At 44.8% G+C, this 27,136-nt stretch overlaps 1 protein-coding gene across 1 annotated transcript; it reads right to left on the bottom strand.

Moving 5' to 3' along the window:
• Positions 1-12,006: 12,006 nt before the first annotated feature.
• foxi1 (forkhead box i1) lies at positions 12,007-14,944 on the bottom strand. The gene is made up of 2 exons (XM_085994020.1): positions 13,968-14,944; positions 12,007-13,219 (listed from the first exon to the last, which is right to left on the bottom strand). The coding sequence occupies exons 1-2, from the start codon at positions 14,566-14,568 to the stop codon at positions 12,666-12,668; spliced, it is 1,155 nt and encodes a 384-aa protein (XP_085850146.1). The 5' UTR covers positions 14,569-14,944; the 3' UTR covers positions 12,007-12,665.
• Positions 14,945-27,136: the final 12,192 nt, after the last annotated feature.

Here is a 27,136-nt window from a genome sequence, read left to right as displayed (position 1 = left end):
CCCTCCACACACCACCTCAAAGATAGAGAGACCCTACAAATCTCTCTCCCCCTCCCCCTCCACACACCACCTCAAAGATAGAAACCCTACAAATCTCTCTCCCCCACCCACTCCACACACCACCTCAAAGATAGAAACCCTACAAATCTCTCTCCCCCACCCCCTCCACACACCACCTCAAAGATAGAGAGACCCTACAAATCTCTCTTCCCCTCCACACACCACCTCAAAGATAGAGACCCTACAAATCTCCCCCCTCCTCACACCACCTCAAAGATAGAGACCCTACAAATCTCCCCCCTCCACACACCACCTCAAAGATAGAGAGACCCTACAAACCTCCTGCCCCCCCCCACACACTACCTCAAAGATAGAGACCCTACAAATCTCTCTCCGCTCCACACACCACCTCAAAGATAGAGAGACCCTACAAATCTCCTACCGCCCCCCCCCCACACCACCTCAAAGATAGAGAGACCCTACAAATCTCTCACCCCTCCACACACGACCTCAAAGATAGAGAGAACCTACAAATCTCTCTCCCCCACCACACACCACCTCAAAGATAGAGACCCTACAAATCTCACCCCCTCCACACACCACCTCAAAGATAGAGAGACCCTACAAATCTCTCTCCCCTCCACACACTACCTCAAAGATAGAGACCCAACAAATCCCTCTCCCCCTCCACACACCACCTCAAAGATAGAGAGACCCTACAAATCTCACCCCCTCCACACACCACCTCAAAGATAGAGAGACCCTACAAATCCCTGCCCCTCCACACACCACCTCAAAGATAGAGAGACCCTACAAACCTCTCACCCCCTCCACACACCACCTCAAAGATAGAGAGACCCTACAAATCTCTCTCCCCCACCACACACCACCTCAAAGATAGAGAGACCCGACAAATCTCTCTCCCCTCCACACACTACCTCAAAGATAGAGACCCAACAAATCCCTCTCCCCCTCCACACACCACCTCAAAGATAGAGAGATCCTACAAATCTCACCCCCTCCACACACCACCTCAAAGATAGAGACCCTACAAATCCCTGCCCCTCCACACACCACCTCAAAGATAGAGAGACCCTACAAATCTCTCTCCCCTCCCCACACCACCTCAAAGATAGAGAGACCCTACAAATCTCAACCCCTCCACACACCACCTCAAAGATAGAGAGACCCTACAAATCTCACCCCCTCCACACACCACCTCAAAGATAGAGAGACCCTACAAATCTCCTACCGCCCCCCCACACCACCTCAAAGATAGAGACCCTACAAACCTCTCCCCCTCCACACACCACCTCAAAGATGGAGAGACCCTACAAATCTCTCTCCCCTCCACACACCACCTCAAAGACAGAGAGACCCTACAAATCTCTCTCCGCACACACCACCTCAAAGATAGAGAGGCCCTACAAATCTACCCCCCTCCACACACCACCTCAAAGATAGAGAGACCCTACAAACCTCCTGCCCCCCCACACACTACCTCAAAGATAGAGACCCTACAAATCTCTCTCCGCTCCACACACCACCTCAAAGATAGAGAGACCCTACAAATCTCCTACCGCCCCCCCCCCCACACCACCTCAAAGATAGAGACCCTACAAATCTCTCTCCCCTCCACACACTACCTCAAAGATAGAGAGACCCTACAAATCTCTCTCCCCCACCACACACCACCTCAAAGATAGAGACCCTACAAATCTCACCCCCTCCACACACCACCTCAAAGATAGAGAGACCCTACAAATCTCTCTCCCCTCCACACACTACCTCAAAGATAGAGACCCAACAAATCCCTCTCCCCCTCCACACACCACCTCAAAGATAGAGAGACCCTACAAATCTCACCCCCCTCCACACACCACCTCAAAGATAGAGAGACCCTACAAATCCCTGCCCCTCCACACACCACCTCAAAGATAGAGAGACCCTACAAACCTCTCACCCCCTCCACACACCACCTCAAAGATAGAGAGACCCTACAAATCTCTCTCCCCCACCACACACCACCTCAAAGATAGAGAGACCCGACAAATCTCTCTCCCCTCCACACACTACCTCAAAGGTAGAGACCCAACAAATCCCTCTCCCCCTCCACACACCACCTCAAAGATAGAGAGATCCTACAAATCTCACCCCCTCCACACACCACCTCAAAGATAGAGACCCTACAAATCCCTGCCCCTCCACACACCACCTCAAAGATAGAGAGACCCTACAAATCTCTCTCCCCTCCCCACACCACCTCAAAGATAGAGAGACCCTACAAATCTCAACCCCTCCACACACCACCTCAAAGATAGAGAGACCCTACAAATCTCACCCCCTCCACACACCACCTCAAAGATAGAGAGACCCTACAAATCTCCTACCGCCCCCCCACACCACCTCAAAGATAGAGACCCTACAAACCTCTCCCCCTCCACACACCACCTCAAAGATGGAGAGACCCTACAAATCTCTCTCCCCTCCACACACCACCTCAAAGACAGAGAGACCCTACAAATCTCTCTCCGCACACACCACCTCAAAGATAGAGAGGCCCTACAAATCTACCCCCCTCCACACACCACCTCAAAGATAGAGAGACCCTACAAATCTCCTCCCCCCTCCCCACACCTCAAAGATAGAGAGACCCTACAAATCTCTCTCCCAATCCACACACCACCTCATAGAGACACCCTACAAATCTTTCTCCCCCTCCACACACCACCTCAAAGATAGAGAGACCCTACAAATCTCTCTCACCCTCCCCACACATCACCTCAAAGGTAGAGAGACCCTACAAATCTCTCCTCTCCACACACCACCTCAAATATAGAGGGACCCTACAAATCTCTCTCCCCCTCCACACACCACCTCAAAGTTGGAGAGACTCTACAAATCTCTCTCCTCTCCACACACCACCTCAAATATAGAGAGACCCTACAAATCTCACTCCCCCTCCACACACCACTTCAAAGATAAAGAGACCCTACAAATCTCTCTCCCAATCCACACACCACCTCATAGAGACACCCTACAAATCTCACTCCCCCTCCACACACCACCTCAAAGATAGAGAGACCCTACAAATCTCTCTCCCCCTCCACACACCACCTCAAAGTTGGAGAGACTCTGCAAATCTCTCTCCTCTCCACACGCACCACCTCAAAGATAGAGAGACCCTACAAATCTCACTCCCCCTCCACACACCACCTCAAAGATAGAGAGACCCTACAAATCTCACTCCCCCTCCACACACCACTTCAAAGATAGAGAGACCCTACAAATCCCTGCCCCTCCACACACCACCTCAAAGATAGAGAGACCCTACAAATCTCTCACCCCTCCACACACCACCTCAAAGATAGAGAGACCCTACAAATCTCTCTCCCCCACCACACACCACCTCAAAGATAGAGAGACCCTACAAATCTCACCCCCTCCACACACCACCTCAAAGATAGAGAGACCCTACAAATCTCACTCCCCCTCCACACACCACTTCAAAGATAGAGAGACCCTACAAATCTCACTCCCCCTCCACACACCACTTCAAAGATAGAGAGACCCTACAAATCTCTCTCCCCCACCACACACCACCTCAAAGATAGAGAGACCCTACAAATCTCACCCCCTCCACACACCACCTCAAAGATAGAGAGACCCTACAAATCTCACTCCCCCTCCACACACCACTTCAAAGATAGAGAGACCCTACAAATCTCTCTCCTCTCCACACACCACCTCAAAGATAGAGAGACCCTACAAATCTCTCTCCCCCTCCACACACCACCTCAAAGATAGAGACCCTACAAATCTCACCCCCTCCACACACCACCTCAAAGATAGAGAGACCCTACAAACCTCCTGCCCCCCCCCCCACACACTACCTCAAAGATAGAGAGACCCTACAAATCTCCTACCGCCCCCCCACACCACCTCAAAGATAGAGACCCTACAAACCTCTCCCCCTCCACACACCACCTCAAAGATGGAGAGACCCTACAAATCTCTCTCCCCTCCACACACCACCTCAAAGACAGAGAGACCCTACAAATCTCTCTCCGCACACACCACCTCAAAGATAGAGAGGCCCTACAAATCTACCCCCCTCCACACACCACCTCAAAGATAGAGAGACCCTACAAATCTCCTCCCCCCTCCCCACACCTCAAAGATAGAGAGACCCTACAAATCTCTCTCCCAATCCACACACCACCTCATAGAGACACCCTACAAATCTTTCTCCCCCTCCACACACCACCTCAAAGATAGAGAGACCCTACAAATCTCTCTCACCCTCCCCACACATCACCTCAAAGGTAGAGAGACCCTACAAATCTCTCCTCTCCACACACCACCTCAAATATAGAGGGACCCTACAAATCTCTCTCCCCCTCCACACACCACCTCAAAGTTGGAGAGACTCTACAAATCTCTCTCCTCTCCACACACCACCTCAAATATAGAGAGACCCTACAAATCTCACTCCCCCTCCACACACCACTTCAAAGATAGAGAGACCCTACAAATCTCTCTCCCAATCCACACACCACCTCATAGAGACACCCTACAAATCTCACTCCCCCTCCACACACCACCTCAAAGATAGAGACCCTACAAATCTCTCTCCCCCTCCACACACCACCTCAAAGTTGGAGAGACTCTGCAAATCTCTCTCCTCTCCACGCACCACCTCAAAGATAGAGAGACCCTACAAATCTCACTCCCCCTCCACACACCACCTCAAAGATAGAGAGACCCTACAAATCTCACTCCCCCTCCACACACCACTTCAAAGATAGAGAGACCCTACAAATCCCTGCCCCTCCACACACCACCTCAAAGATAGAGAGACCCTACAAATCTCTCTCCCCCACCACACACCACCTCAAAGATAGAGAGACCCTACAAATCTCACCCCCTCCACACACCACCTCAAAGATAGAGAGACCCTACAAATCTCACTCCCCCTCCACACACCACTTCAAAGATAGAGAGACCCTACAAATCTCTCTCCTCTCCACACACCACCTCAAAGATAGAGAGACCCTACAAATCTCTCTCCCCCTCCACACACCACCTCAAAGATAGAGACCCTACAAATCTCAACCCCTCCACACACCACCTCAAAGATAGAGAGACCCTACAAACCTCCTGCCCCCCCCCACACACTACCTCAAAGATAGAGAGACCCTACAAATCTCTCTCCCCCTCCACACACCACCTCAAAGATAGAGACCCTACAAATCTCTCTCCCCTCCCCACACCACCTCAAAGATAGAGAGACCCTACAAATCTCACTCCCCCTCCACACACCACTTCAAAGATAGAGAGACGCTACAAATCTCTCTCCTCTCCACACACCACCTCAAAGATAGAGAGACCCTACAAATCGCCTCCCTCCACACACCACCTCAAAGATAGAGAGACCCTACAAATCTACCCCCCGCCACACACCACCTCAAAGATAGAAAGACCCTACAAATCTCTCTCTCTCTCCCCCGAATGTATAGAAAGACCCTACAAATCTCTGTCGCCCCCCCAAAAAGGTATAGAAAGACCCTACAAATCTCTCTCTCCCCCCCCAAAAGGTATAGAAAGACCCTACAAATCTCTCTCCCCCCCCCCAGGTATAGACAGACCCTAGAAATCTCTCTCCTCCCCCGCAGGTATAGAAAGAGCCTACAAAGCTCTCTCCCGCGCCCCCCCCCCCCCCAGGTATAGAAAGACCCTATAAATCTCTCTTCCGCCCCCCGGGTATAGAAAGACCCTACAAATCTCTCTCCTCCCCCACAGGTATAGAAAGACCCTACAAATCTCTCCCCCCCCCCCCCACCAAGTATAGAAAGACCCTACAAATCTCTCTTCCCCCCCCCCCCAGGTATAGACTCTACAAATCTCTCTCCTCCCCCACAGGTATAGAAAAACCCAAAAATCTCTCACCCCCACCCCCGCCAGGTATAGAAAGACCCTACAAATCTTTCTCCCCCCCCCCCAGGTATAGAAAGACCCTACAAATCTCTCTCCCCACCCCCCCAGGTATAGAAAGACCCTACCAATCTCTCCCCCCACCGCAGGTATAGAAAGACCCTACAAATCTCTCGCCCCCCCCCCAGGTATAGAAAGACCCTACAAATCTCTCTACCCCCCCCCCCCCCCACCCAGGTATAGAAAGACCCTACAAATCTCTCTCCTCCCCCACAGGTATAGGAAAAACCTTAAAATCTCCCACCGCCGCCAGGTATAGAAAGACCCTACAAATCTCTCTCCCCCCCCCAGGTATAGAAAGACCCTACAAATCTCTCCCCCCCCCCAGGTATAGAAAGACCCTACAAATCTCCCCCCCCCCCACCTCCCAGGTATAGAAAGACCCTACAAATCTCTCCCCCCCCCCCAGGTATAGAAAGACCCTACAAATCTCTCCCCCCCCAGGTATAGAAAGAGCCTACAAATCTCTCCCTCCCCCCCTATAGAAAGACTCTACAAATCTCTCCCCCCCCCCCAGGTATAGAAAGACCCTACAAATCTCCCCCCCCCCACCTCCCAGGTATAGAAAGACCCTACAAATCTCTCCCCCCCCCCCAGGTATAGAAAGACCCTACAAATCTCTCCCCCCCCAGGTATAGAAAGAGCCTACAAATCTCTCCCCCCCCAGGTATAGAAAGACTCTACAAATCTCTCTCCCCACCCCCAAAGATATAGAAAGACCCTACAAATCTCTCTCTCCTCCCCCCAGGTATAGAAAGACCCTACAAATCTCTCTCCCCACCCCCCCTCCCATATAGAAAGAGCCTACAAATCTCTCTCCCCCCTATAGAAAGACTCTACAAATCTCCCTCCCCACCCCCCCAAAGATATAGAAAGACTCTACAAATCTCTCTCCCCACCCCAAAGATATAGAAAGACCCTACAAATCTCTCCCCTCCCCCCTCCCCCGGGTATAGAAAGACTCTACAAATCTCTCCCCACCCCCCAGGTATAGAAAGACCCTACAAATCTCTCTCCCCACCTCCCTGAACGGTATAGAAAGACCCTACAAATCTCTCTCCCCACCTCCCTGAAAGATATAGAAAGACCCTACAAATCTCTCTCTCCCTCCCCAAAGGTATAGAAAGACCGTACAAATCTCTCTCCCCCCCAAAGTTATAGAAAGACCCTACAAATCTCTCTCTCCCCCCCCCCCCAGGTATAGAAAGACGCTACAAATCTCTCTCCACCCCCCCCCAAAGATATAGAAAGACCCTACAAATCTCTCTCTCCCTCCCCAAAGGTATAGAAAGACCCTACAAATCTCTCTCTCCCTCCCCAAAGGTATAGAAAGACCCTACAAATCTCTCTCTCCCCCCCAAAGGTATAGAAAGACCCTACAAATCTCTCTCCCCCCTATAGAAAGGCTCTACAAATCTCTCTCCACAACCCCCCCCCCAAAAGATATAGAAAGACTCTACAAATCTCTCCCCACCCCCCAGGTATAGAAAGACCCTACAAATCTCTCTCCCCACCCCCCTGAAAGGTATAGAAAGACCCTACAAATCTCTCTCTCCCTCCCCAAAGGTATAGAAAGACCCTACAAATCTCTCTCCCCCCCCCAAAGGTATAGAAAGACCCTTCAAATCTCTCTCTCCCTCCCCAAAGGTATAGAAAGACCCGACAAATCTCTCTCCCCCCACCAAAGGTATAGAAAGACCCTACAAATCTCTCTCCCTACCCCCCCCGTATAGAAAGACACTACAAATCTCTCCTCCCACCCCCCCAAAAATATAGAAAGACCCTACAAATCTCTCTCCCCACCCCCCCCCTATAGAAAGACACTACAAATCTCTCCCCCCACCCCCCAAAAATATAGAAAGACCCTACAAATCTCTCTCCCCAGCCCCCCCCCATAGAAAGACCCTGCAAATCTCTCTCCCCCCCAAAAGGTATAGAAAGACCCTACAAATCCCCCCCACCCCCCCTATAGAAAGACCCTACAAATCTCTCCCCCAATATAGAAAGACCCTACAAATCTCTCCCCCCACCCCCCCCCCCTATAGAAAGACCCTACAAATCTCTCCCCCCACCCCTCCCCCCAATATAGAAAGACCCTACAAATCTCTCCCCCCACCCCCACCCCCAGGTATAGAAAGACTCTACAAATCTCTCCCCCCACCCCCACCCCCAGGTATAGAAAGACTCTACAAATCTCTCCCCCCACCGCCCGCCCCCCCCCCCCCCCCAGGTATAGAAAGACCCTACAAATCTCTCTTCCTTACCCACCTCCAAAATGGTATAGAGAGACACTGCGAGGAGGCACAACACGTATTTTAACCTAATCTAATTCTTCACTTTTCCTCCTAAGGAATGTGGGTGTTGCGAGCTTACTTATATGATTTATATCTGATATTTCTGCTTACGCTCCAGTTTGTGCAAACTTGACGCAGTTAAATGCGAAAGAGAATGTAAATGTAATTTGTATTATTCAAGCTAACAATCTGCATCTTAAAATTAATTAAAACGACTTCAATATATCAATACAATAATAGGGTTGAAACTATTAAATGTGTCACGACAGTCACCGATCTTGTTTTCCTGTAAGCGATATAAATACGTTTTAAAACAGGTCTACTGTCCATAATGTTCCTTGTTATTATAAGGTGTATTCTAATACGAATACCAGTCTATTTCCTAATCTGTGAAGACGTTTGCGTTGAGTGAGATGTTTTGCCTGGGCGCTGTGTTGCAGGGGCACTTGATTTTTAATTACTTTGTCAGCAAACAAAAAGGGAAATCGTCTCCTTAATTGGAAGGCACGGTAAGTTCAGAAATGAACACAAATAATCCAATCTATTATAGACGAAAACAAAAAATGTATAGTGTACAGTGATCAGCAGCCAAGAGTGAAGCTGAACTTTCGAACTGGGCTTCGAGTTTTCGCTTCGCACCCCCTTCATGCAAAGTGACAGGCGGAGAATACTCGAGTCTCACCTTCTGTTCTGCAGTAGGCAGCAGACACGTGAGCCCATTGATTCTGTGAGGAGGAGGTCGGGACAATTAAAACATGAAACGCCACAAGAAATCACAGAGAACCCGCGATTATCAATTCTGATGCTTCGTGTTGCGATACACAAAATTAATTGCAGCTTTGCCTCCTTTGAAGTATTAGGAAATGCCTGTTCTATTATATGAAAAATGAATCTTACCTTTAGCGTGTAAAAACGCACTGCAAGTTTCACAGCGTATTTGAACGGCTGGCCATCGATGTTGATGTAGTCCATTAAACACCAAACGGAATAAACAATTACTCCATGCAACTCTTATCGTTTTATAGATCGTGCACCTTTTAGAAAATATATGCTGTGAAGTTTTCTTTTTTTTTTCAAAATGTGAATTTGAATCATATTTCAAAGTGAAATTGGATGCACGCTGTGCAATATGTAGATGTACTGAGTGAGTGCCAGGTGGCTATAAGAACATAAACATGTTTTCAGAAGATTTTATTAACATCCGGGAACAATGTAACATTATTTTTATACTAAATGGTATTTAAAAATGGAAAGCATCAATCTGTTTCTGAAAAGCGTGTAATTAAAGGGGTGCTCGGCGGGGGCCCGGATTAAATTTGACGCACGATTAAACTTTTTAAAGTCTACATGTCGAGCCTGTCACTAATGTGCTGTACCAGCGAAACGACAAGTTCGTTTAAAAAAGAAACAATTAACGTCCGTCCACATTGTGGCTGTTTAGCTATTGCGGAACTGCAGATTTCAGCTGTCCGGGCCCTAAACTCTGGAATTCCTCCCTAAACCTCTCCAGCTCTCTCCTCCTTTAAGACGCTGCTTTTTTTTGGATCTACCTCTTTGACCAAGCTTTTGGTCACCTGCCCTAATATCTCCTTATGTGGCTCGGTGTCAACTTGTGTTTGATAATGCTCCTGTGAAGTGCCTTGGGATGGTTTTTACTAGTTAAAGGCGCTATTTAAAAGCATTTATTCAACAAGTTGCCTCTTGTCCCCTTGTGTAATTAATGTAATTCATTCATTAATTTAACATCTAGACCAAGCATCAGTGTTAGATCGAATATATTGACATGTATCAGTTTATAACAAACATCTAAACTTTCCTTCCACATGACTTGCCGGTACCTGTAAGGAATCCGATTAAAGGGTTATGAATTAATTTTCAGCAATAAAATGAGCAACTATTCCATTATAATGGCGGGTGATGTTGTTAAGGACGCTTCGTGCCAAAGTTTAAAATGTGGTAAATAACGAGCGGTTTCTCGGTCTACCCGATGTCATCCACAATGTTCGAGTGGATGGTACAGGAACGCAAGCTTTCAGTAATTATTTCCTGTCATGCCTAGAACAGATCCGTACGTCGTAAAAAATTAAAAGATCAGGAAACAGTAAAAGTTGAGCACAGGTAAAGATGCACCTTCTGTTACTTTAACCGAGGGTTGAAGGCGGGAATTCAAGCAATGGGACAGCAGTTCACCGCTTGGACCTCTTGCACTGCTCAAGGGTTCGCGAAGATTTTGCTTTGGTCCCTAAATGAAAGGATCGGCTTGCAGTCTTTGATTTTTCTTCCCTTTAAAATATGTATTTAAACTTGAATTCTCGTGTGATTTATTCTAAAGCAACTGTAAAAGCAGCCATTAAATGTACTCAGCGATGGTCCGTCCACACTGCTAGGCGCTGAGGGAAACCCGAAACTCCTGAGCCGAGCCCTCTCCCAAAGATTCGGTTTCATTTCTGTTTATTTGCTCCCCCCCCCCAAAGCAAACACACAGAGTTTCCGGGTAATTTCTCTAGACCGATACCCTCCTTCTCCAAATAATGAATTCAACTGACATTATACCTGTTCTGACTTAATCTGTGGAACGTAACAAATGCAACATATTTTAAATATAACAACGCCATCACTAAATAACTTACTGCAGCAATGTCCGCTATCACACATTAGACGGATAGCTACACTATGGGCAATATTAATGGTAATATACAGTCTGTGCAAAGTAAATCAATGCTGTAAAAGTGTCTCACATTAATCTGTAGTCTCTTTTGGCTTTCCATTTGGCGGATCAGGATCCCAGCAGGATAAAAGTAGCAACCAATTTAAAGTGCTCGGTCGCCCCTTTTATGGTGCTAAAGCTTCTGGCTGTCATTCAGCACGGAATCAACGTTTCCGCCTAGGCTTTCCCGTTTTATCAATTGGCATTTAATCCACTTTAAAGAAACAGGACATCCCATCTTCTGGAGCCCGTTTCTCTTTCCCACGTCTCGTTTTGCTGTTAAAACATCAATAGCGCAGCGATTGCGGGAGGACGGGCAGTTCCGCAAAAAAAAGTTTATTTCTCCTCTGTGTTGTTTAAGTGAGAATTTGTAATAAAAAAGTTTCTTCTCCTTCAGTAGGGCATGAATTGTCTGTGAGATAAACCTCGGCGTGTCAAAATAGAAACCATTGTAGAGTACTTTGAAATATTTAGATTTTTGACGTTAAATCATAGTTTAAAAATGGTAACTGTTTACATGAAAATATATTTGCGAGCATTCTCAGTTCATAAATGCTTAACACTTGTAGAAGACATTAGTTCAATTTATCTCCTGACCATGTAAATAAGAAAGCAGGTCTCAAACGTTTGCATATTAGTTTTGATATGGAAACAGTTTGCACATTATATATCTTCTACATTAACTCTAAAATTATAATTAAAAATAACATCCACAGCCTGCACGGTGTTGGGGCTGGTTTATTTAAACTTCAGGGCTAACGTCTTGTTCGCACAGAATTACCCTGGTTAAAGCATCACACCCACATAAAGTATTAGTGGATAAAACCCCGGTTTAAACATGCGGTTAAGTGGTGTTGTGTTTAAAATATGTTCGCTATTATGTGATAAATGTACATTTGGTCCATTTGAAAACAAAAATTAAAAAGAGCCTGGATTTGTTGTACAGTATCTCGAACCCTCATTTTCAATTCTAATTATTAAACTGTTATACACATGAACACTTCCAGAGGCTTTTGCTTAAATAGGGTGAACTGTTTAATTTGTAAAATAAAAAATCACAGGAAACGCATGTTTAAGTACAGAAATTGCAAGTGATGTATTTCAATACACTATAGCATGACAGTGCAGAATTATCACACAGAAAATCACCATGCCAAATATACACAGGTCATTTAAGCCGTTTAGTGAATCCCATTCAATGAACCCAAGGTCTGATGGCTACATCCCAAAATACAAATTCAGAAACTTTCCTATTTCAACTTTTCAAAAACTATTTATTTCTCCATAATGTGTGACAATAGATCATCGTACATTCCAAAACTGTGATAACTAGATATATAACATATTCTTCTACAAAATTAATTTATTTATTGGTTACTTAGTGCATTATTCCCCATCTACAGGTTGTTTCGTTTGACAGGCCAACCTTTTGTCATTTTGCATAGTGTTGCTTATGTAAACAAATGATTTGTGTCGAAATGCTAGCTAAAAGTAAAAGTAATGGTACTCATCCATGAAATTGATAGTAAGAGTACTTTGACACACGAAAACAAATCAATTATACCCAAACTATACTAAAAATATTACTTACATCGTTATTTTATTTAAAAAAAGTATTTTCTCTGTTACTACCTAAGTTTTGCACTCTTTATTATTCACAATCCTTCTGGTTAAACCTCTGTGCCCTCTCTGCTGTAAATTAGATTATTGACGCTGAAGTTGTTGCACAAAGGGCCGCTCAGTCCACTTTGCTGACTTGAAACTGTAGATTGATAGTAGTTCAGTCGATTGTGGATGTCGACTGTGTTATGTATCGAGTTATGCGAAGGTGAGTAGGAATTGAGTCCGGGGAGATGTTGTCTACCTTGTGATAAATCTCCCATCAGTCCCCCAGAGGAAATCGGCCTGTTCATCCCACTGCTGCCGTTGACCATGGAACTCATATTAGACACAAAGTTGCTGAAACAGGGGTTGGATTGTATGCTTGGTGGAGGCGAGGGTTTGCAATCACTGGCAGTTCCAGGGGAGCTCTCCAGTCCAGGGGAAGCCGGGCCCAGGACACTGGCTGTGTCTGAAGCTTTAATAACCGTGTCGTCAGCCTTGTCACCGAGCCCATGGCCACTAGGTCCTGTGGTCTCAGATCTTCGCTTCCTCTTCCTCCTGAAATTCCCATTGTCAAACATCTTTTCACAATTGGGATCTAGAGTCCAGTAGTTACCTTTACCTGGAATGATAAAGAGAGAGAGAGAGTAAAGCATTTAAACCGAGCGACCTTGTGCATCGTCAACCAAACATGGATCTTGGCTTAAATTGAAAAATAAACCCTTCCTTGCTCACCCCCGCCCAACTCTCTGAGTGTGGAAGCACAGAATGTAATTTGAAACAAATTGCGGTTAAAAAATTTAAAATGAACAAGTGAATGCAAGCAAAGTTGCAGCTGATAAGATCAACTAACTCCCCCCTCTCCACCCCCACGATAGACACGCTCCTTACTGCAGCTCGGGAAGGAGACAGGCGCCCAAACGAAACGACTTTTTTTGACAAGCAACTCCCCCAGACTTTGCAAGCACCGCAACATGTCCTCGTTACAATCCCAATTCCACACTGAGCTGAACTTTCAACCTTCACCTGCCGTTATGCATTTGGGCCACGCTGTAAGGAATTGGCGGCGATATTTTAAAAAACTAATCGCTTATTATTAGCCCAAGTCATTAAGAACAACGGTTTATAATTGTTACGAAATTTGAAATAAAAGAATTTAGCGGACAATAACTTCGGCAGGAGACGCTCGAGTTAAAACAAATCCGACTTGTACAAAAAGTTTGTTCTCAAAACTGTGTACAAGCGTTAAAATCCCAGCCCCGTTTGGTCATTATTCGGCCAGACTGTTATTTCTGTCTTTTTCCAATGTGTTAATTCGCGAGCTGGACAAACCGGGAAATCGCTCAGCTCCAACGAGTACCAAACTGTACCTGGATCGTCCTCGTCCCTGGGAACTTTCTTGAAACAGTCGTTGAGGGACAGGTTGTGCCGGATGGAGTTCTGCCAGCCTGCTTTACTCTTCTTGTAAAAGGGGAAGTTTTCCGCCACGTACTGGTAGATCTGACTGAGGGTCAGCTTCTTGTCCGGTGCGTTCTGGATCGCCATGGCGATCAGCGCCGAGTACGAGTAGGGAGGGCGAACCATTTTAAAAAGTTCCTGCTGGCTCGGGAGGGACAGCCAGCCCAGCTCGGTGCCCCCGAAGCCCGAGGGAGGCGGCAGGAACTGCCGCTGGCCCGTCCCGTAACCCGACGGGATGTAAGCCGCCCCATTAGTCCCTGGAAGATAAGGAGAAGAGTTAATCGCCGGTCCGTTGAGCCACAGGTAGGGGTTGCTGGACGGGGAGGTGTAGTCGGGCAGCCCATAGCTCGGTGGGTGGGGAGAGGGTCGCTGAGGATGGTGGTGGTGCAGGTTTTGCGGATACATGCTGAAGTTGTCGCAGTACACGGCCATGTCCAAGATGTCCTGCGCGTTGGGGTGTTGGAGGGGGGAAGGTTGAGCATTAGGAGGAGGTTGCTGTCCAAAGGCGTTCATAATCCGCTAGGCAGGCTGGCTGCGGCTTTACAGGGCGGACGGGCGTGCTCTTACATCAAACTCCGCTCACTCTCAGGAGAAGACTGAGAGCCAGAGCCAAGTGCGGCATTTAAGTAATGACTAGGTGCATCGCCTGCAGTCTCAACCAGAACAGGTAGATCAATCTGGCTGCGCTTCAGTGCACCTCCCCCTCACCCTCACCGCCAACAGGACTCCGCTTTACTCACAGCCCATCTCAGCAACTGGACCGAATGGATTTCTCAACAGGAAGCGGTCAAAATCTTCAAAAGTCCCACCAACTTCTAAATGTTCGCTAACGTGACACTTTGGAGGAATTATACATATTTAGCTTACATTTCATTTGTGGATCATAGCTAATGTATTGCAACTTTTCTCAAATGTTTGATATTTATTGTCAGACATTTCACACCAGACCAATTTTCGACACTTTAAAATTCAAATAGACTTTGTGTATAATATTACATCCCTCTCCTAGTTTAAAGATTTCATTCGACTTACCTAGGGCACGTGGTTTGCCCGAGACACGTTAATGCTTTGAACCTGGGATTGCAGTCCTGTCTCCGCCTGTGCTCTGTCGCGCCTGCCTGTTTTATACAGACTGAGATGCAGCGAAATAGTCTAGTCTGTTTAAATAACTAAATACGAGCAGACTTTCTGGAATTACCACAAACAGGATTGTGTATGTGCAAACTCAGTCCGAGCTGAAATTACTAGTAAGCAATTTTTTGTTGCAGAAATAAACAGCCATAGATTGATCAGTACACTTAGTAACTGGGGGTGTCAGGACGAAGGAAAGTTATTTAGCATTACTGGAGGCTAAACATTTATATCGGCTCTCGATGTTTACCAGCAAACACTTTAGTTTTTGCACGTTGTGTTGTGTGGGGAATCCTCAGTATGTTGTGGCAAGTAATATAAACGTGGTGTCATCTCCCAAAATAGTTCCTTATACACAAGTATGATAGGTGTACTTCAACTAAAACATCGGAAGGTATGAAAACTTAACACGCCGCTGTTTAAATCTTAGGAGAATATTAATGGGACGTTTATGATTTATTTTTCTAACTGAAGGCGATTGCGATAACTTGTAGTGTTGAAGTTTGGAGTATTTGAAGTTTTTCATGTTTCTGCTCTCTGGGAATCATTGCAAAAGGCTAGATTGTGCTTTACTGCCCCCTATTGGTAGTTCAGGTGCTACGCACGAACACCAATACATCATTCTACCGAAGAAACACCTTTATCACCTATCTCAGAAATGTTTCAAAGCGCTTCAAACAATGTGCAATTTGTGGAGTGCAGTGACTGTTGTTGTGTAAGGAAACGTTGCAGTCGTTTCGCTCCCAGCAAGTTTCCACACCTAGCAATGAGGTAACTGACTAGTTATTCCGTTTTTTTCCGTTGGTTGAAGAAGGAATATCGACCAAATTACGAGAGAACTATCTTCTCTTCAAATAGTACAAATAAAGAACTTGCATTTATATAGAAATTTTCACACATCCTCAACCACTGAATTAATTTTAATGTGTCCTCACTGTTGCCTATCTATGTCGGCAAACACGACAGTCAATTTATACACAGCAAAATCACACACAGCACAAACAAGATGAACGGCCAGTTAAATTGTTTTTGTTGGTGTTGGTTGCAGGAGGGATGATAGTCAAGACATTGCAAAATCTTCCTGCTCTTCTTTGAATAATGCTATGGAATCTTTTACATCCACCTGAACAGGCACACCTGGCTTTAACATCTCATCTGAAAGACAGCACCTCTGTCAATGCTGCACTCCTTCAGTACCGCACTAGAGTGTTAGCTACCTTGTGTCCCGGAGTAGGACTTGACACAAGAGACAAGAGCGCTGCCCATTGATGTTTATTTGCTATTTGAAGAGGGGAAAGAGAAATCAGCCAGAGCGCCTGATCCTGATTGCTCTCCAGTGACCCCTGCTGCAAAGTGGATGTATGTGGAGATTGAGTGAGGTCAGGATCAGGTTTTGGTTTTGATGTCCTCCCACAGCCAAATAGCATTGCATGATGACAATCTGGGCTAACACACGAAAAATGGTACTGCAGGATCTGGACCTTCAGGAAAGGAAAAGAGTGAAGAAAACCTCAGATAGCTTCTTTTACAGGCCTGAAAAATAAATGCGGATTTAAGCTATAAAACTGTGCAAACTAACATCCCATTTGTGATGAAACTTCAAAGACTGTGAGTAGCAATCATATTGCAGCATCAGGTTAAAAGTGTGCTTTCTCTAGATTTTTTTCCCAATGGAAATCTACCGAAGTAAAGTTCTCTTCAAAGTTTCTCCCATAAATATATATTAATTCAGCAAGGTTGGTAAGCTTTTAAGCATATTCCTCTTTTCCTTTTCTTCCCACATTGACATGAACCTATTTTGTTCACTCAAAGTAGCCAGTGAAAGAGAAGTTGTCATTAACAAGGCTAACTAATCAATTCTTAACTGATACTTTAACCTGTTTTTTAGATTTTGACTGAGCAATTCCAACATTTTATGTTTTATATCAGATTTCAAATATTCAGCATTTTGTCCAATCACTGCTAGAACTGTCAATTATGCTGTGACCAGCACAAGTTATTTGTTGTAATTATTTATGCTGTAGTATCAGAGAAAACAAAAACTTATACATTCACAAAAATTGTATATCTGCACAGAAAGTGCCAATTGAGAATTGTAATCCATTCCTAATTTGCCTTTAATAAGACGCAGGAGCGCTCACTACCTAGTTACACCTATGGAAAGAAAGAAATACTACAGCACCTCATCACATTCTCCAGACATTTGAACATGTTTTACAACCAATTAATTACTTTTGAAGTGCATTTACAGTTATATAGACAAATGTGGCAGTCAATCTGTGTACAGTAATGTCCCACAAACAGTAAATGAAGGAATGAATGGTTGAGGGAGAAATGTTAGCCAGGACATTGGGAAAATTTCCTGTTGTTCTTTATAATAGTGCCATAAATCTTTTCCATTTGTCTGAGTAAACTCTGCTGGACCATCATGGGAAGCAGCAAAGTGGAGACCAGCCACTTCCCTATAAAGTGATAGGGAAAAATAAAAAGGAGAATTCCACAGGCAACACTTGAGAACTTCCAGGCGGCCAGATACCAAGCAATATAGGTGGAAGCCTAGAAGTACTGCTGGGTGTGTAGGTGAGTCACCTGTGAAGGAGGATTACCATCTTTTGCTGAGCCCAAAACTGGAGAGGGGTGGAGTTTGGGACAGAAGCAGGCCTTCGGGGTTAGTGGGGCACAAAATTCGGTTACGCCCCGTTTGGGGGCGGTTTCTGAGTTAAGACTGGACATTTAGTGCCCGGCGCAGAAGTACCGCCCCAGCCACTAAATTCGGCTTTCTGCCCCACACAGGAAGTGGTGCGCAATTTTGGGCGCTCCACTTCCTGGTGGGGCGGTAACTGAGGCGATGTCGGAGCGCGATTGGCAGCGCTCCGCAGAGAGCTGCTGCGTTTCAACGCCCCTCCCCTTCAGTTAAAGGGGAGGGCCGTTGCGCACTCTGCAGGGCCTCCGATGGCTCACACTAGGGCAAATAGGGATGGGCAATAAATGCTGGCTTTGCCAACGACGCCCACATCCCATAAACGAATAAAATAAACATTAGGCCACCAGGGCGACGTGGTGCCACGACCGCAGCCCAGCGCCGAGACGCAGTGTCGGGCTGCGCGATGATGGCCAGGACCACACCACGGCCCACCATGGAGGGGTGCTCAGGGAGGACAGAAACCTCCTGTGGCGCACCTGGAGGTTGGCCAAAAAAAGAAAATGGCGGCGCGGGTCGCGGCCACACCTCCCCTTTAAATACCGCCCCATGAACGGAGGTCGGCCCAGTTCACGACCCGCGAGGCTGCCGCTGACATTGTGACAGACTCGCAGGGCGCAGCCGAATTTCTGCCACGGGGCAGTAAGGGGCCATGGCGGGGCACTAAGGAGTCACGTGTATAGCGATGAAGTCATCGCTGGCGGCACAGCAGCCCGGGGCGTTACCGGCGGGGGCGTGGCGCTATCGGGTAGTGCCTCAGCAACACCTCGCTGAATTTCTCAGGAGGCGCTTTCCCCCCCCCCCCCCCCACCGAGGCACTAATGTCAGGCGCAAAGGAGCCAAATTTCTAGCCCTAATATGTTTTTAGTGGATATTTTATACAACATTTACTACCGCTGAAGGTTATACCACCAGCTGAAGGTAAATCACTACAAAGCTCGTTGGTTGAGAATGAGTGTATTTCTTCTTAGTTTCAATCAGTTAAGTATGAAAATAAAGGGGAAAAAAACTGCAGCTGACCTGTTGATGGGCAGTACTTACCACATTGTACTGTATAAGTAATTGCTAGTGATGGCAAAAACTGTGAGGCTTTCCTTTAAGTGAAGTGAGGATAATTGTAGGTTTATAAAAGGCCCACTTATAATCACATTTGAAGCTGTGAGGGAAAAGGTGGCACCAGAGCCCAGCCAGATCTATCGGTGGTGCTGTATGGCTGAGAAGAAAACTAGGCCATATACACACAATCTATACTTTTGCTGCCCAGTGCACCTTTTTTTTTAAAATGGACAGTGAGTTGGAAAAACAGACCCTCCAACTGAAAATAGGACAGGTGGCAACCATATGTGGAATGTAAACTAGTCAATCATAAATGTGCTTTCTAAGTTGGATGTGGTGTTTTAATTGATTGGTGAGAAATTTCACAGAGCTTTATTGTCTGAGATCATTGCCTATAACAAGAAAATGAATACCAAGCAGAGCTTTTTACTTCATTTTTACATATAAGTTACTTTAACTATTTACGGTATACATCTGAAAATGGCATTGTTGTATATGTTAAAAACAAAAGCTGACGTCTATCAAACAAAAATATTGGTTTGTTCCTGTTTAGCTGGTTGATTGAAACCCCATTCATACTACATTTTAGCAAATAGAGTGGCTCTTAAGTCATCTGAATTCAGCTCCACCAGTACAGTATAACCACCTAGAGCATTTGGCTGTGTAGAACAGCAAATCTGAAGACTTATATGATGTCACTCCATTCTGACAAAATGTGTGCATAAACCCCAATAGTTTAAAACTAACAGATCAAAGTCTGAATTCCATAATTAGCACAAATGGAACAATCCTGGAACTTCACTATCACTGAGGAAATAGTACTCGGTAAAATGATGGGACTAAAAGACGACAAGTCCCCTGGACCAAATGGCCTGCATCCCAGGGCCTTAAAGGAAGTGGCTGCAGAGATAGTGGATGCATTGGTTGCAATCTACCAAAATTCCCTGGACTCTGGAGAGGTCCCAGCGGATTGGAAAACCACTAATGTAACACCCCTATTTAAGGAAGGAGGGAGACAGAAAGCAGGAAATTATAGACCAGTTAGCCTAACTTCTGTCGTTGGGAAAATGCTGGAGTCCTTCATTAAGGAAGCAGTAGCAGGGCATTTAGAATAACATACTGCAGTCAAACAGAGTCAGCATGGTTTTAGGAAAGGGAAATCATGTTTAACAAATTTGCTGGAGTTCTTTGAGGATGTAACAAGCAGGGTGGACAAGGGTGGACAAGGGTGAGCCAGTGGATGTGGTGTATTTGGATTTCCAGAAGGCTTTCGATAAGGTGCCACATAAAAGGTTACTGCATAAGATAAGAGCTCACGGAGTTGGGGGAAATATATTCGCATAGATAGAGAATTGGCTAACTAACAGAAAGCAGAGAGTCGGGATAAATGGGTAATTTTCTGGTTGGCAAACGGTAACCAGTGGGGTGCCACAAGGATTGGTGCTGGGGCCTCAACTATTTACAAGGGATCGAGTATAATGTAGCCAGTTTGTGGATGATACAAAGATGGGTGGGAAAACAAGGTGTGCAGAGGACTCAAAGAATCTGCAAAGGGATATAGACAGGCTAAGTGAGTGGGCAAACATTTGGCAGATGGAGTATAATGTGGGAAAGTGCTGGGTTATCCACTTTGACAGGAAAAATAAAAAAGCAAACTATTATTTAAATGGAGAGAGATTACAAAATGCTACATTTCAGAGGGACCTGGGGGTCCTTGTGCATGAAACACAAAAAGTTAGCATGCAGGTACAGCAAGTAATCAAAAAGGCAAATGGAATGTTGGCCTTTATTTCAAGGGAGTTAGAGTATAAAAGCAGGGATGTCCTGCTACAACTGTACAAGGTATTGGTGAGACCACACCTTGAGTACTGTGTACAGTTTTGGTCTCCTTATTTAAGGAAGGATATACTTGCATTGGAGGCAGTTCAGAGACAATTCACTAGGTTAATTCCAGAGATAAGGGGTTTGACTTATGAGGAAAGGTTGAGCAGGCTGAGCCTATACTCATTGGAATTTAGAAGAATGAGAGGTGATCTTATCGAAACATATAAGATACTGAGGGGGCTCGACAGGGAAGATGCAGAGAGGATGTTTCCCCTCATGGGGAAATCTAGAACTCGGGGGCACAGTTTTAGAATAAAGAGTCACCCTTTTAGAACTGAGATGAGAAGGAACTTCTTCTCTCAGAGGGTTGTAAATTTGTGGAATTCTCTGCCCCAGAGAGCCGTGGAGGCTGGGTCATTAAATACATTCAAAGTAGAGATAGACAAATTTTTGCAAGATAAGGGAGTGAAGGGTTATGGGGAGCGGGCTGGGAAGTGGCTTTGAGCCCAAGATCAGCCATGATTTTATTGAATGGCGAAGCAGGCTCGAGGGGCCAAGTGGCCTATTCCTGCTCCTATTTCTTATGTTCTTATGTTCTGGATTCTGGCCATGAGAAGCTGAATAGACAGTAATTTGAGTCCTTGTATTGTTGCTACACCAGTAGTTACATTCTTCTAACATTTTTTGTGATGGTTGTGTATTTACAAAAGAAGTGTGCAACTCACTGGGCATATGTCATCAGTGGAGACTCTCTTCCTGTAGTTACCTTGCATATTCCATCCTTTTCTCATTGTCCTGGTACATGCCTAAAATGAGTTATCTGTCTTACACACAACCAAATCTACAACACAGATTTGGTCATTAATTCACCGTTACTATTGTGACATCACAAAAACTACTGTTGCTCACACTGCTACTGCAGCACGAAAGTATAGAACCAGAAAAGGCCATTTAGACTATCAAACTTACTCCCTCCACAGACTATTTATATTTATCCCAATCATGGTACCTACCTAACTACTCTAGCTCATGAGGGAAGTCAACTAACCAGAGGTAACCCTCCAAGAACAACAACTACACTTGTGTAACACCTTTAACACAGTGAAATATCCCATTGCTTCACAGAGACGGGCAAAATTAAACAATGAAGGGAAATTGGGAGAAGATTTAGGGGAGATGACTGAAGGTGATTTTGAAGAAATAGGTTTCGAAGAAAGAGGGTTTTGAAGGTGGGGAGAGATAAAGCAAAGGGAGAGAATTCCCAAATGCAAGGTTACAATGACTATAAGTTCTACGACTGATGATGTGAAGGGAGCACATACAGCAGTTCGGACTTAGATAAGTGAAGGTGGGGAGAGATAAAGCAAAGGGAGAGAATTCCCAAATGCAAGGTTACAGTGACTATAGGTTCTACGACTGATGATGTGAAGGGAGCACATACAGTAGTTCATACTTAGATAAGTAAAGGGTACAAACGGGGATATACGGTCAGAGCAAATTGCAACAGTAGGTCGGAGTGAAGCTATGGAGGGATTTATAAACAAGGAGGATGACTTTAAAATCAGTGTATTGGAGGATATGCAGCTAGTGGAGCATTACAAGGACAGGATGATAGGCCAGTGGGACTTAGTAAAATATAGGCTGTGGGCGTGGGCAGTAGAGTTCTGGATGAGTTGATGTTGAGTGGACCTTGGAAAGAGAGCAATGGAGAACTCTTGCTTGACAGATAAAGAGAGTTGGAGATGGGAGATATTGCAAAAGGGGAAATAATTGGTCTTGATGAGGTTTCAAGCTCAGAGTCAAACAATACAGCAAAGTTGCATACTGTCAGGTTCAGCCTGAGAAAGAAGCTGGGCAGGAATATGGAATCGGGTTAAGGTGTGAAGTTTCTGACAAGAACAGAACAGGATGACTTCAGTCTTGCTGGTGTTTAGTTGGAGGAGGTCTGGCTCATCTGTGACTTGATGAATGACAGACAGCCAGACTGCACAATAACAGTCATGATGTCAAGTGAAAGAGCAAAAAGGTAAAGCTGACTGTCGTCTGCATATGTATTGGAAGCTCAGCTAGCATTTCCGAATGTTGCCTTCAGGCAACATGTATATGAGGAGTAGGAGGTGGCTGAAGATGACAGCTTGGGGCTTTGTCAAAGCTAACCATGCAGCCACTGGAGGAGAAGCCATTGCAAGAGACATACTAGTTACATTGGGAGAGGTAGGAATGGAACCATGGATCATAGAAAAGAAGTGGTATAGGAGATGGACTGGACCAGAGAATAAAGCTACCATTAGTTTTAGTTTTACCATTAGCAAAGTTGAAAATGACCCCATAAAGCAATGATCACAGACAATTACTTCCCTTTTCAGTTCGTTAACTATTTTAGTTGTTCAGTATGTTGAAATATTCCTGAAGATGATGCAAACTTAAGAACACCAACACAACAATATTTAACAAGATCAGAGACAGAGAAATCTCTGTGTAGTATATAACTATAATTTATCTTATACCTAATGTTATAATCCCTAATAATACTTTATATTAATAAAGTAACTGCAAAAACACAGTAAGACATGTTAAAATAATTCATCAGAGTACTGTACTTTAGGCTAAAAGGCCAAAGGATAAGTGAGCTCATACTGCAGTCATTGCAAGAGGAATATTTTAATTTAGAATACTCATATGGAGAGGTATCAGTGGAAATAAGTATGATATTACAATGGCTAAGTAACTTCACAAATTCACTTCACTAATTTCTGTAGCCCATAAAGACTATAAAATTGATTCCTTTAAAATGTATCTTTTCTGTTAAAAGCCTCTTCAAATTGTTGTAAGTAGATAATGCCTTAGCCTGTGGTTACATACCATAATTCATAAAATGAAATTACAGTAGCTCACTAGTTACTTTGTCACTTACAACTTATCAATCAGCTTTCTTTTTGCAGATACTCATTATGGCCCAGTAATTCCGGGCACAACGCGTGAGTACGGACGGGGTACTCACGCGTGTGCCCGGAGGAATTGCCGGTTTTCAGCATGCACAGCGCATGTGCTGAAAACCGGCATTTCCTGTCCTCTGACCCAAGGGGTTAAGAGGCAGAGCGCGCGCGACTACACAGGCAGCGCGTGCGCAGTGAAATTCCTTTTTTTTTTCAGAGTTGCGCGCGTGTAAAGGCCTCCGGTCTTTACGCATGGAAAAACCAGACGTAAGTATTTAGTTTTTCAGGTAAGTGGGCTTTTAGTACAATGTAGACATTTTTTTCCCACAGGTTTGTTATTTTTAAAGAATTTACAGTAAGGTAAGTTTAGTTTAGACCCTATTTTTAAAATTTTTATTTTTTTCAAAAAATTGATTAATTGTTTAAAACATTTTTTAAAACTTATTTATAGTTAATATAATCAGTGGGATGTTTTTTAAAATTTTATTTAAAGTTAAAGTAGTGTTTTGGCAGCCCATACTTTTCATGAGTTTGACAGCTCTTACTGTCAAACTCATGAATGAGTTTCCCCTCCCCTGATTGGCTGCACAGTGCTCACCTGATCCCAGCCGGCACATCGCACTAACTACGCCGCTGGATCAGGTAAGCACATCGCGCCGACATCTGAACCGGGCCTGTGACAGGAAATGCGAGCAGGCCCGGGCTTCAGATGTCGGCGCGCAGGGTGAGTGCAGATCGGGGGCTTGCACACGCGGCAAGCCCCCGATCCTAATTTCAGGGCCATTGTGTCTTAGCTCGCCATGACATACCCTCTATTTATTTATTTATTTATTTTTTCCCCTGGCTAAGATTGGTGGGTGCCTGGGTGCCTGGCTGACTTACATGTGACAGCTGTTTTATTGCTACAAGGACTGCCACATACTTTAAAAAAAATGTTCTCAGGATGTGGGTGATACTGCCAAGGCCACATTTATTGCCCATACCTAGTTGCTCTGAGAAGATGGTTTTTATTGTGATTGCCACACTGTGGTAACATTAAAACAAAAATCCCAGTGAGTGAATAACTCAGTGGCTGTAACTCAGTAGGAAACATAGAAACATAGAAGATAGGAGCAGGAGTAGGCCATTCGGCCCCTCGAGCCTGCTCCGCCATTCAATGAGATCATGGCTGATCATCCAAATTCAGTACCCTGTCCCTGCCTTTTCTCCATATCCCTTGATCCCTTTAGCCTTAAGAAATATACCCAACTCCTTCTTGAATATATTTCATGAATTGGCCTCCACTGCCTTCTGTGGTAGAGAATTCCACAGGTTCACCACTCTCTGGGTGAAGAAATTCCTCCTCATCTCTGTCCTAAATGGCTTACCCCTTATCCTTAGCCTGTGACCCCTGGTTCTGGACTCCCCAGCCATCGGGAACATCCTTCCTGCATCCAGTCTGTCCAGTCCTGTGAGAATTTTATAAGTTTCAATGAGATCCCCCCTCATTCTTCTAAACTCCAGCAAGTATAAGCCCAATCGACCCAATCTCTCCTCATACGTCATTCCTGCCATCCCAGGTATCAGTCTGGTGAATCTTTGCTGCACTCCCTCCATGGCAAGAACATCCTTCCTCAGATAAGGCGACCAAAACTGCACACAATACTCAAGGTGTGGCCTCACCAAGGCCCTGTACAACTGCAGCAAGACATCCTTGTTCCTGTACTCGAACCCTCTCGCTACGAAGGTCAACATACCATTTGCCTTCTTAACCGCCTGCTGCACCTACATGCTTACCTTCAGCGACTGGTGCACAAGGACACCCAGGTCTCGTTGCACTTCCCCTTCTCCCAATCTATTGCCATTCAGATAATAATCTGCCTTCCTGTTTTTGCCACCAAAGTGGATAACCTCGCATTTATCCACATTATACTGCATCTGCCATGCTTCTGCCCAATCACCCAACCTGTCCAAATCATACAGGTTTGCACATGTGGTATAGTAATAAGTCTAGGTTTATACCTAAGATATTATCTCGGGTACAGCAGTTCTAGTCACTCTTAAGTAATCTGGCATCTTATGTTAAGGGTTGTGTCCATTCTACCCAATATCTAACCACATAAACCAGGGATGCAACAATAGGACCCCCTTAGATCTGTACTGGATATTTGTGCATTTTGCTCCATGCTTCTTCAATCCTTTCAAAGGCAGGTCAACAATACACTTGGTAAGATGATCCCAGATATGAATCGTTAAGCTGCTTTATTTCACAGCATGAGAACATATAAATGAACAATTATGCTCAGAGTCACTCCTTTCAATCAGTACAGCTTCTCTTTGCGTAATAATTAACAATCCAACGCTTCCCCACATCGGTGGGTCATCTTTGACTTGAACAAAATAATTCCTAACTACTCTCCTGCATGCTACTTCTGATTGGCCAAAGCTTGCCCTTGTAGTTTTCTGTTAGAAGACCTGGCTAACCACCAGTGTCCTGCCTTTATTTTTTGCCTTCCTCTGTTCAAAGCCAGAAAGAAACCAATGACTTCCTAACACAATAGGTGTAAGTTACTGTACTTTGATTGCCAAGACAGGCTAATGGGTTGCTCATTGTTTACAGTCTTTAGGGGAACAACATCAAATCTTAACTCATTAGCATTTAACCATCTATCAGTTCCCTTTTTTAACTTGTATGACTACACTATGCTTTAAAACACAACATTTTAAATTATTTTTCCAAATCCTTTCTGTGGAAAAATGTTCAGAAGATCCCAAAATGTGATCCTTGGTTGCCCTAAGAAGGTGATGTTTATTGTGATTTCTAAGCTATGGTAACATTAAAACATAAGTCCCAGTGAGTAAATAACTCAGCAGTTGTAGCTCAGTGGAAGGTCTGCACATGGGTGTAGTAGCTGATGTTTATATTTTCTCGCTCAGGAATTGCTTTTATGCCCTATATGGCTTTACATTACAACAGTGACTACACTCCAAAAGTACTTCATTGGCTGTAAAGTGCTTTGTGACGTCCGGTGGTCATGAAAGGCGCTATATAAATGCAAGTCTGTCTTTCTTTTACAGCATTCAGGATCAAAATCACTTCTACACATTTAGTTTAAGTGCTTATTTTCCCTAAACTCATGTGGCATAGATTACATGAACGACTTTTGAAGGGGGCTTCCTGTTAAATATGTTTCCCTTGTCCCATAGTGTTGCAATGGTATAACCTCTGAGTTCCCAAATCCCCCATCTATGTGATTCATTCTTGGATTCAGATTGAAAACAAAAGCGCCCAACTGCTAACTGTAGCAGACATCTTAATGTTAGAGAAAAAATGCTATAGTGTAATTTTGTAGTGTACAACTTAAATCAGTTAAGATCTTTATACAACCTTTGTGACTATAGCACTTGCAAATTACTATATGATTGAGAGCGAATCATCAATCAACCTTCAGTA

This window comes from Somniosus microcephalus, chromosome 8 (assembly GCF_052327205.1).
Source record: "Somniosus microcephalus isolate GS21.2 chromosome 8, FLI_Smic_1.0, whole genome shotgun sequence".
NCBI lineage: Eukaryota > Metazoa > Chordata > Chondrichthyes > Squaliformes > Somniosidae > Somniosus > Somniosus microcephalus.
The sequence above is the reverse complement of the archived record's forward strand: the minus strand, read 5'-3'. Positions and strand labels throughout refer to the sequence as shown.